The sequence below is a fragment of the Prosopis cineraria genome, unplaced genomic scaffold (assembly GCF_029017545.1).
Source record: "Prosopis cineraria cultivar Desert tree isolate PC_DT_omini unplaced genomic scaffold, ASM2901754v1 PC12, whole genome shotgun sequence".
Classification (NCBI taxonomy): Eukaryota; Viridiplantae; Streptophyta; class Magnoliopsida; order Fabales; family Fabaceae; genus Prosopis; species Prosopis cineraria.
Genome location: NW_026555343.1, coordinates 28,098,274 through 28,110,391, shown reverse-complemented (window position 1 = coordinate 28,110,391; position 12,118 = coordinate 28,098,274). Strand labels below are relative to the sequence as shown.

General features: G+C 31.5%; 1 protein-coding gene across 4 annotated transcripts; it reads right to left on the bottom strand.

Annotated features, from left to right (window-relative positions):
* Positions 1-719: 719 nt before the first annotated feature.
* LOC129287459 (geraniol 8-hydroxylase-like) lies at positions 720-4,768 on the bottom strand. Of its 4 annotated transcripts, XR_008587714.1 has the most exons (4): positions 3,860-4,768; positions 2,332-2,546; positions 1,934-1,976; positions 720-1,797 (listed from the first exon to the last, which is right to left on the bottom strand). XR_008587714.1 is itself a non-coding variant. In XM_054923621.1 (2 exons), exons 1-2 carry the CDS (start codon positions 4,292-4,294, stop codon positions 2,424-2,426), a joined length of 558 nt encoding a protein of 185 aa, XP_054779596.1. In that variant the 5' UTR covers positions 4,295-4,768; the 3' UTR covers positions 720-2,423. The 4 variants fall into 4 exon arrangements, 1 of the variants encoding a protein (XP_054779596.1); XR_008587712.1 differs by having other exon boundaries at positions 1,934-2,546; XR_008587713.1 differs by having other exon boundaries at positions 720-1,976.
* Between the last annotated feature and the right edge of the window lie 7,350 nt (positions 4,769-12,118).

The following is a 12,118-nucleotide window of genomic DNA, read 5'->3' as shown; positions in this document are numbered from 1 at the left end:
CTAATTAAAAATAATTTCACAAAAAAAACTTATAAGCTCGTAAGTCAACCATAATTGTAAAATAAGAGTAAATTAAAAACAATTTATGTTATCATGCTTAAAGAAAACAATTTACTCACATATAACTCAAAGTGGTAAAATTTCTAGCCAAAATCATGTAAATTTTGAAAACACATATTAATCAACATTTAAAATTTTGAGAACTTAATAGAACATGTTACAAACATGGACACTAAGTCCACAAGAGTAAATAACCAAATGTGGCTTATGCCATAAAAACAAATGTGGGTAAGTAACCAAATGCAGCTGAAGGTATGAAACAAACGTGGACACACAGTTCATGAGAGTAAATAACCAAATGCAGCTTAGGCCATAAAATCAAAAGCGGGTACAAAGCCCACGAACACCAAACGTGAGAATAAAACTCAAGAAAAAAACTAGCTAGTGTCTAACCATAGCGCTACAGGCTAACAAAACTGCCATTAGCAGCAGTGTTCTATTTTGAGTCCTCTTAAATATCACGTTTCAAACATGCAAAAAGAATAATTTCTGCTGTAGTAAAATTACCATTCTCAATGCCAAACTTGTATGAATTATTTCAATTCTCAAAATTTGCAAAAATCATACTTTATAACTAATATACCAAACTTGCACTAATTGAATAGCTAATAAATTCCAAAGCTTAACAATCATACAAAAATACTTTCATCAATCTTGGAAATACACTTTTGTAAATAATAAATGCACGCATCATAACTTGTTTGTCCTTCATTGATATTTCATAATTTTCAAAAGTAATGTAATTTATAAGAATAAAATATTTCAGAAAAGGCTATATAAAAATTAAATTAAATGGAATGCTATTCACTTACTTGTTAGAGCTTTAAATTCTCAAAAGTATCCTTCCTTTAATTCTGATCAAGGTCCTATTCTTCCTCACACCCTATTAGGATGTAAATAAATAAAATTTTTTTAACGCAATTCCAAATCAACCCCGTCATTTAAAATTAATATTCATGCTTTAGAGTTAGTCTAAATACCATTTATATCACTAGTCTACTCCAGCTTGTTTTACCCATGCCAATCTATTATTATTATTTTTCTTTCTTGAGACACAACCCTCTCTTAGTCTTTGCACCAAATACTTTAGGTGCATTACTTCTCCTATTACTCATTTTGTTGAATAATTATGGCATAGTCATCAACAAAGATGATTTTTTTTCTGTTCTAGATTTCAACATTCCTTACCCTTACAATATTAATAATCTACTTATTTTCAAATAAAACTCTAAGCTACAACATCATCTCCTTCCTTCTACACTAGTAATTTCTATTTAAATTAAAATTCTACTTCCTCCTCATGCACGTATAGCCACAATAACAGGGGAGCCAAACTTTTCCAGCTTTAATGATCAAATCACACATATATTAACCAAGAGAAAGCAAGTCTTGAAGCTCCCTTACTTCCAGCAACGAGCAATGTACATATAAGGAAGAGAAAGGTAAAACTTACACTGAACAGGGGAGATATAAGCTGAATGTTATCACTACACCTAACAATGGAAGAAGACTAGTTCAGCCATACCAACACGAGCTCACAGTAATAGCCTTCCAGTACTCAATACTTTGTGAATTCTCAGCCAAGAACAACATGAACAGACAGCACGTAGAGAAGACACAGAAATAGGGAGCACAGACCAATAAAGAAGATCACAACACTCACAATTCAGCTAGGAAAGGAAATACTTGTGAGTAGAACTTCCAGCTCCAATGATTTGGTCTCACGCTAGCAACAACCTAAACACAGATGACAGAAACTGAACAACAACCCAACCCAACAAAGATAGCTAAAAATGAACCAAGAATGACGAGAAAGAATAAAGACAAGGAACATAGGGGAAATGAACCAAAGCAATTACAGCTTCAATCGCACCTGCCACCACCACGAACACGAAAGGGAGATGAGTCAGGAATCACTGGAATGAGAAAAGGTTGAGTCGGTCATATTCTCATACTCTCTCTCTCTCTCTCTCTCCATTTTTTTGGAATGGCCGAGGAAGAGAAGGAGGCTTTCATCATATTCGGAAAAGTGTAATTTCATAATTTTATAAACAAAGAGCAGAAAAAAATTTTCCCTGGTCTTCATTAGATTCGAACATGTGACCTAATGAGAAAATACATATTTTGCTACCACTATACTAGCTTTCTTCCTTGTCACATTTATTCCAAGAATTTATATAATTACTATTAAAACACAAACTTATATATATAATTAATTTTTAATTTAATTTTTTTAATAATTCTTGGGTTATCACAGTATTAATAATGGACCTGGTGGGTGTAAGTGAAGAGTTTCCTTTATCACTGCCCTTAAGAATGGCAATTTTGAAACATGTGATTCTTTGATTTTAATGTGATCTTCTTCACCAATGACTTGTTGAAGCTCTTTTTTGAGTTTTTCCAGTTTTTTCTGGATTACTTAATAGCTCGGCCATTGCCCATTCCACTGTACTTGATGTTGTCTCAGTCCCTGCAAGCAACAAATCCTATAGAACATGATAGCAACATGATCAGCAATGGAGGACACACTGAAAATAATAACATATTATTTCTTGTTCGATTGATGAGATTTGTGCTGATCAATTGTAGATCATTACACGTGGCTGATCATGGCCACCACATAATATCACTCATCTCAACTTAACAATTCTTTAAAATAATATAATGTAGTTCAGTTTTTAACTAATACTTTAAAAGAAGCCATATATATATAAAACTTTTCTAAATTTTAAGATAGTTGCATAAACCCTTTTACTTTTAAAAGTTTAAAATTAACTGATTTAACCTTTAATTTTTTATGTAACCACATGCAAACTAAACCTGGCTTAGGAGTTAGGGAAAAAGTCTTGCTTTGATAAAAAAAAATTATATTATTCCATGATTCTGAAGACAAACAGAATGACAATGCTCTATTTATAGCAATTCGTGAAGGTCATCTCCTAGACAAAGCATTTTTTTTTTAAAAAAGGGGGGTTACAATAGCTTAATGAGATGTTATAATGCTTAATGAGGGTTGCAAACTACTTTATGAGATTAATGGGGTTATAATGGAGGAGGTTATGGGTATTAAAAGGACTTATTAAATGTATATGGAGATTAAAAAAACTTATTATAGCTCATGGGTAGGAGAGTTATGGAGATAGTAGAAGTTATGGTGATAGAGCATCCAATTCTATTTTACTCCTATTGTTATTTTTTTACTAATAAAAGTTACTATGTCATACTGGAAAAAAACACAGCAACTTTTGTGGCGTGCAATGCAAGCTAATAATAACAAAAAAAATATGAAAATATAATTTTTTATAAAGCTATCATTAGTTCACACCAGATGTCACATAAGTTGTCATGTATCTTTTTTCAATATGACATAATAACTTCTGTTAGTAAGATAACTTAAAAAAGTAATAGTATAAGGAGTCTATGATAAGAAAAAAAGGAAGAATCACATCCAAGAACTACTTGAGCAAATTATTTATAGACAAGGACTAATAACAAGTCCCATTTAAAAAAAAAAGTCACTCTCTCATTTTAATAATAATTCATTTTGTGTTAATTCTTGTTTGTGAATAATTTCTTTGAGTGGACCTTGGCTGTGATTCTCCCTAAAAAAAATTGAAGGTTAGAAACATTAATTTTAAATTTTTAAATGCAAGTGGCATTATATGCAACTATTTCAAAATTTAGAGAAGTTTTGTATACTTGAGTTTTGAAACAATGATGCTTTCAGTTGAAGAATATAAACTTGCAGATTGGTTCATTGATGGACACGAGAGAATAGAGAATTCTTAGAGACGCTTACCGCAAACAAATCGACGATGTCCAAACGACCCAGTTGCGGTTTGCCTTCTTCCTTTTGACAGAGCAATGAACGTAACACATCACTCAATTTCTCTGACTCCATTTTTGAGACTCTAATCACTTCCATTCTTTCTCCAACAATATCATCGAGCATCTCAAACAACTTTCCAGCAAAATTGTCCATTCTTAAGCGTGCACCTTGTGGATCAAGAACTCGAAGAACAGGGAAAAAGTCTACAATATTAGGTTTCCCAACTTCTCCCATTATACCCCATATAATATCTCTAAACTCTCGAGAGGAATCAGAAGCAAAACCAGAAACGTCAATGGAGAAAAGAGTGCTAGATATTGAATTAAGACATGTCGTGAAGGTAACTTCACGAATATCCAAAGCATCATCACCTTTTATGCAACATTTGTTCACGTACTCCAACATTTCCTGCAACTTCCTTAAACGCAAATTCTGTGTAGAATCAAGTTGGGAAGACGAGAATATTTTGGAGACACAGGTTCTCCTGAGAGTCTTCCAATGAACTGAAGGATCCGAAACTATGACAGAGTCTGTGGTGGTTAAATGTTTGAAGTGCGTGAGAGACTGTTCGACCTGAAAAAGCCAAGTCGTGTTTATGAAGCGCTTCTTTGGCCATGTCTGGCGAGGAATTAATAACAATGGTTGTCATGGTGCCTAGTTTGATAGTCATAAGAGAGCCATAGGTTTTTGAGAGTTTAGAGAGTGATTGCTGAGGATTTTTACTGATTTCTAAGATGTTTCTTATGATCCAAAAAAGAGGAGGGCCTGGTGGCAGCTTTGAAGATTTTTTTAGGGTTTTGGTTTTGGTGGAAGGAGATGACGGTACAGAGGCATGAGAATAGAAAGGTAAGCACGAGCACAAGTGTTGAGTAGTACATGGCCAAGCTAAGATTATTCTCTAATAGTGAAATAGGATCTGAGATTTATATAGACGTGAACACAGTCATAATACCTTATTCCAATTTATAAGATACTTTTGAGAAGATTCAACATTACAAAACACAAGATACTTAAATGAAAATAAGGTTTCATTGATTATTAAAAAAAAATTGGTTCAGTTGGTAAGTATATAATTGCCCCAAAACTCACAAAATTGCAAGTTCAAATCCCATAACCGATATGAGGATATTATAAGTGAGCGATCTATAATTGCTCTTTGAGTACCTAAATTTTATTTGTATATAAAAAAAGTTTCATTAGTTATGTTTTTCAAATGTTGCCTTTATCATTATATTCTCTTTAATATTCTTTTACAAATTTAGTGTTACATGAAAAGTATTTTTGAAAGTTTATGTTTATGTTTTGATAAAATAAGGTTGTAATAAAATGTATATTTGATGAACTTTATTAATATACATGATTTTGTCTAAAATTATTTTATAAATTGAGATGGAGAGAGCTGGAAGAAACAATATTTGACAATGCAAGATGCGACCTCCGTATTAAAATGCCTATCGTGGTGTTGATTTGTTCTGTTTACATACATTCCTCAAAACAATCATCACATGATAAAATCCATAGCTAATCATCACTTTTACTTTTTAACTCCTAAGAAGTTCCAATAATTTTTTTCTTGAATAAAATTTTTAATATTAAAAACACAATCCAACATGATCATTATAATCCCTCAATCTCAAATTATAAAACATTTTTGTGAGATATTTGACATTCTAAAATATAAAATAGTTTGAGAAGATTAATGTTTCATTAAATATACTTATTTTAATATTATATTTTCTCTATTTATTTAATTTCCGTCCCTCTTTCATGATAACCCATTGCTTACTTTCTACAAATATTCAATTAATGTAGTAGAAATATTTTTAAAAATGAATCTTTAGACCTCTTTATAGAAGGTGAGTTGGAATGTAAAGAGTAGGGAGGGGAGGCTACGTGCCCGTTTGAATTTCAATTTATATACGTTAAAAGTATATTTGAAGGATCCAACTATTTGTTAAATTTGACAAAAGTAGATCTCAAATGTAATTTGGATGTATTTTTTAGGGTTACCCAAACAAGCCCTAAAAGGAAAGTAGGGGTGGTCAAGTGGGAAGCATAAATATCATCAGGGGAGAGTCACGTGCTGAGCTGTGTGGGCATGAAGCCTCTTTTGCCTCGTTTAGATCTTGACATTGAAAACTCTCCACATCAGATTCATTACACAAATCTTAGCGGCTAGCTGTAACATATCCATTCCCTCCCCAACTTGCATTGTGATGGATATCCATTGAGCATCCTATCATACTCAATTACTCCACGTGGACTTGGTATCCTAACCATCAAGTGATCTCCACCATATATTCCCTCTCCAACTTGCATTTCTTTAATATTCACTCAGCTTGATCGCCCCATTCAACTTCATCATGGGCCCACAATTTGCACCATGCTACAACTATATCCCTCTGTTTTATTTAAAAAATTAATTAATTCTCCACGTATACTCCTCTTGCACTTTGTATAATAAGCATAGTAATAAAAATCATGTTAACCTGATTAGTTGAACAAATAAATCACTGAATCACTGTCTTAATTTGTTAAATGAAATGATTTGTTTATCATAAATCTGACCACAAATCCACTATGTACATTTTTATTCTTAACCCTTAAACCAATATATTAACCAATTCAGTTTTCAGCATCTTGATAATAAGCCATTTTAACAAATTTTCAACAATATTACTATTCTTTTGTAGGGAATTAAGATTAATAAATATATTTGAGATTTAATTTTTAAAATTACCATATTCATTGTTTAATATGATAATATATATTTAATGAGGGTAAGAAATTATTTTTTTAATTAAATGTGAAATATAATTCGTAGTTTCGCCAATAAACTTTGGTTGTAAAATCAAATAAAGTAAGGGCAATGAAGGAGACAAGAAAAAAATTCTGCATAGTATAGTAGTGAGTCAAGAAATTGCCAATACAACATGTGCATTTTTTTTTTACATTTATTCTTTTTTAGGTAACATGTCTTTATCTGTGTTTTTAAATATTAAAATGCTAACTTTTCTTTTCTATTTCTTCTCTTGGCTAAAAAGTTGTTAAAAGTTAAAAATCACAACTTAAAACTAGTGTTAGTTTACTACTTTCCGGCTTTCATCCCGAACCTTCTTAAATTTGAGAATCATCACATGTAGAAGCCAAACATACTTCTGGATATATGAACAAGGAACAAGGAAAAAATTAAAGTAAATTTTCCAGGAAAATTTTAAGAAGTTGGAATTGATTTACACCGATGTAATAAGTTTTATATCGAAGAATCTCACAAATAAAATAAGATTTATAAGTTTAAGGGGCTCTCTCTTTTAATATGCTAGTTTTTTTTTTTTCCTGATGAGTTCTTACATTAGACTTGCACTCATGGCAACCTGCTTTTTTTCAAGGTTAAACTTCCTTCACTTACTTTCTACAAACATTCAATTAATGTAGTATATGTTATAAAAATAAGAAAAATGTAAGAGATTGAGATGAGGGAGATGAAGAGTAAAAGAGAAATAAATAGAGAGAAAATAAGGATGATCTCTTATTCACTTCATCAAGCATACAATTCTTGAACCATGTATTTTGATGACTACAAAACTAAAAAAAGAGGCATTCGTTGCTTGTACAGATTTCAAGATTCATTGAAGTGACAAAACTTTCAAGAGCATAAAGATCAATAGAAGATTAATTGAGTTTAATAGGTTAATTTATTTACTTCTCTTAGAATCACTGTAAAAAATGGGAGAGCTTAATCCAATGTCATTGATTTGATAAGAATGCATCATTTTAGAATCAACTTTAAGCTCATAAGTCCTTTGATCTTAAATGTCAAACATTTAGAATCCACCTATGCTCAATTGTTCATTTCAAGCTTGATATGGGATAATTCACACTTGAAATGACCATCATTTATGCATAATAGGACTTAGTGGTATCAATTTAAGCTTGAAATAGAATGAATCACGCTTGAATTAGACCATAGAAGTTAGACACTACACTATAAGTTGTTTCAAGTTTGAATCATGATGATTCGTGCTTGAATTGGTGCCTATAAGTGGGAGGTGTCTTGGAGATACTTCTATACTTTGATTCATGCTTGAATGCTAAGTATGTTCATGCTTGAATCGTCGCCAAGTGTTAGCTTGCATTTCACAAAAGTAATGTTTTTTAGGCTTGAATGGAGGATATTCATGCCTCAAAAGACCTACATATGCCAAGTTGGGTTAAAATCTGACCTTAAAGAGCCTAAAACCAAACAAGCCAAATCAAGCTTGTTTTAGAGTATTTCAAGTGTGATTTGTCACCTAGAGAAGCTAGGTGCTTTTGCCATCCATTTCACACTTGAAAGGTTAATGCATTCATGCATGAATTGTCATCCAAAGAAGCTTGAAGCTTCTACCGTCTATTTCATGCATGAGAGGCAAGAGCCTTCATGATAGAGGATACAAAAGCAGAATCGTACTAGTTTAGAGAAAGAACCCTGAAACACAACAAAAAAACAAGAACAAAAAAAAGAGATAAAATTTATGACAAAAATAAAGAAAGAAAGGACGTAAACAATAAGATAATGATCAAGGATAAGATTCTCTATAGCACTTACCTCTAGAAATCTCAACCTTTAAAGACACCATAAGAGTTGATCACGCTCTTGATCATGTTTGTTTCTCACATAGGATGCCACCACAAAGTACTAAGGCTCACAAGAGTTATAAACTCTAAAATAAATAATTTCATTCAAATTCTCTTTCATTTACAAGAGGGAGCATATCCAATATATATAAGCTCATAGAGAAGACTATTTCCTAAAATTAAAACCCTAATTTTCTAATACTAAAAGGAGAAAGAAAATAATATAAAATAAAGGAGAAAATATTCAACCACATAATTTTAGGAGATGTGATCCTAAAATTATGGAATTACAAAACTTAGAAATTAAAAATAATATAATTAATCCTAATCTTTGAGTAAACTCAAAATAGAAAACTATAACTAGTCTTACTCCTTAAGAAAGGGAGTCAAGTTAAAAGATCACTAAAATAGAAAACAATTAAGGAGACGATCAAGGTATCATAAAGGATTTAAAATAATACCACCCTTGACTTCTTCACTAGGGTTTCATGCCTCCTTATTTGCAAAAGGCTCTACTTGCAGTCTTCCTCACATTGGGCTAAGGTTTGCACCTTTTGGACTTGACTCTTTATGGATTTAGATCTTAAGCACATTATGCCTAGATGCTCTTCTTTAGGCTTGAAAGGAGTGCCCTAATGTTCTCTAAGCTCTTGGACTTCTTGCACAAGTCTAAATAAGGCTTGCTTTATGGCTTTAGTTTAAGCTCTTATCATTGGATCCCCAATATATTGTAAAAGGTCTTTAGACACGTTGGATTAGAACTATTAGGTTCTTTGCTCTTTGCCTTGGGCTCCTTTCATGCTACCATGCTCATAATTGCCATCCTCAAGCTTCATTGCCATTAATGCAATGTTATCCATGCCATGGGGTCTATTACTTCATACTTGATTTTTCACACATAATGGTTTTAAACTTCTACCTTATAAATCATGCATGAAAGTACCTATATCCATGCTTGAAATGTCATATATGAAATTGAGGAACTTTGCCAAGCTCCATTTCACATGTGAATAGGTTTGTTTCAAGCTTCAAATGTCATTAATGGCTATATTCACTATTTTAATGATCTAAAACTTTATTAATCTATATATATATATATATATATCACCTAATTCAAGCTAGTGGATAATGAAGAAAATAATGTCAGCACATTATTATCATTCTTAGCATATGATCGTTCTTGAAAACATATTTTTGTGCATCAATTTGTCATGTCATAAAAATAGAGGGTGACCAACACGAGTGCGAACAACAACATGCATTCCCATAAGCCTCAAAATAAAAATTCATTTCCTTTTTTTTAAGAAATACTACTTGTTATAACAAAGTTTCAACATTTTTGTAGAAATTTTAGCAGAACCTCCCCTATAAATAGGATCTCTCAAAATTTTTACAGCCCTAAAATTTTTACAAAATATAATATCAATTAGGAGTTTAGCTCCTTCCAGCTAGCAAGTAGTATATAAATCAAAATAAAGTCCTAGCAACAATCTATGTGGAGCAACTAATCCTTCTTTTGAATTAAAATACATGATACTTAAATATTTACATCAAAAGGTAACAATACCAAATAAAATTTCCACCTAATATAGCTATATCGTCCTTTTGAGGTTAGCGAGAGGATCAACATTGACTAATGCATCTGAGATCAAAATAAATTTTTCAGTGAATAACATCTCCAAAATAGAATTTAAAAGAATTAAAATATTAAATTCAAGTAATCATGCAAGATAATTAAAAAAATGATAATTCAACATAATAACTTCATAAATCTGTAAATCATAATCATAACTATAAAATGAGAATGAATTGATAATACTTTATTTTATCTTGGTTAAAGAAAACAATTTACTCGTACACAAATCAAAATAGCACATTTGTTAATAGAAATCATTAGAATTTTGAATGGGCAAGTTAATCAAAATTTAAATTTTTGAGGATTTAACAGAATGGGTAACAAACGTGGATACACAGTCCACGAGGGTAAATAACCAAATGCAGTTGAAGCCATGAAACAAATGTGGACATACAGTCCACGAGAGTAAAGCTAATCGAATGTGGATCAAGGTCACGAAATTAAACATGAGTACAAAGCCCACAAATAACAAACGTGAGGACAAAGCCCACAAGACAAAATAGCTAGTTATTAACCACAGCGTTATGGGTAACGGAACTGCTGTTAGCAGCAATGTTCTGTTTAAAGTCTTCTTAGAAATCACATTTCAAACATGCAAGAAAAATAATTATTTCTGCAATAAAATTTTCATTCTTAATGCCGAACTTGCATGAATTGTTTCAAATCTTAAAATTTGCCAAAATAATACTTCATAGCTAACATACAGGCTTGTATTAATTGAGTAACCAAGAAATTCTAGAGTTTAATAAACAAAAATGCTTTCATCAATCTTGGAAATATATTTCTTGAAAAATAAATAAATGCACATACCACAATTTAATTATCTTCATCAATAGTCCATAATTTTGAAAAAATAATATAATTCATAAGAGTAAAAATTTCAATAAAAGACTACTAGAAATAAATTAAATGGGATACTATTTACTTACCTGAAATCTTCAGAATTCAAATTTCTACTCTCATCTTTAATCAAATTTCTCCTCTTTCAAACTCCCTATAAATCATATTAAAATTTTATTTAACCTCAATTAGTACAATAATTCCTTTTTCCAACCTCACTCACCACCAATATTAAACTTTAATACATTTAAAACTTTTTTTAAAAAAATATCCTAACTAGAATTTGGTCAAGGCACCAAACATAAATCATTTCCAATCTCCTCATAAAAATTCTAGCATTCAGTATTTCATCAACAATTACTCATCTTCAAAAATTCAAAAAATCACATTATAAATTTCATAGACAATATCCTTTACAACATTCGGATTAAATTTTATGCTTTCCACAAGAATTAATGAATCTCCATAAATATTCAAAAATCAAGTTCAATTTCTGCTAATAAGCACTTTAACAACCATCTTATAGCCATCATTCCTCAAGTTGCATATCTCATCTCTTCTAACATAATCCTAACTAATTCTTCATTATCAACCAATTTAAACAAAATGAATTTAACTCAAAAGTTAGCCCATATGTATATCATTACCAAGCTTTAAGTCACATTTTTTTCAGCTCAGATTTACACCTTCTTCTTCCTACAATGCATGAATAACAGCAACAGAACAAAAAGAATGCTAAAACCACACACATAGAGCAACAGCAGCACACGCACACACTCACACATACAGCAAGCTAACAGATGGAAGGTCCAAAATTCCTCACCTCAACTTAGCTAACTTGAACAGGGGAGAGGAGAAGAAGAGATTCTCGAATGATGAATAGGGGAGAGGAAGAACCAAATATAATCAGCAAACAAGGATAAAAACTAAGTCAGCAATAACAGACCAAGTTCGCACAACACCCCCCAATAGCTCCAACAACTTGGTTCCTCTTTCCAGCCACAACTTATACATGAATGACACAGGGAGAGCAGCAAATGAAGAAGGAAAAAATAGAGATAGGAAATATGTAGATGAACTTAAACATTTTCAAAGAAACCATAAGCTTCCTCCAACATTAGTGACGGCAAGGAATG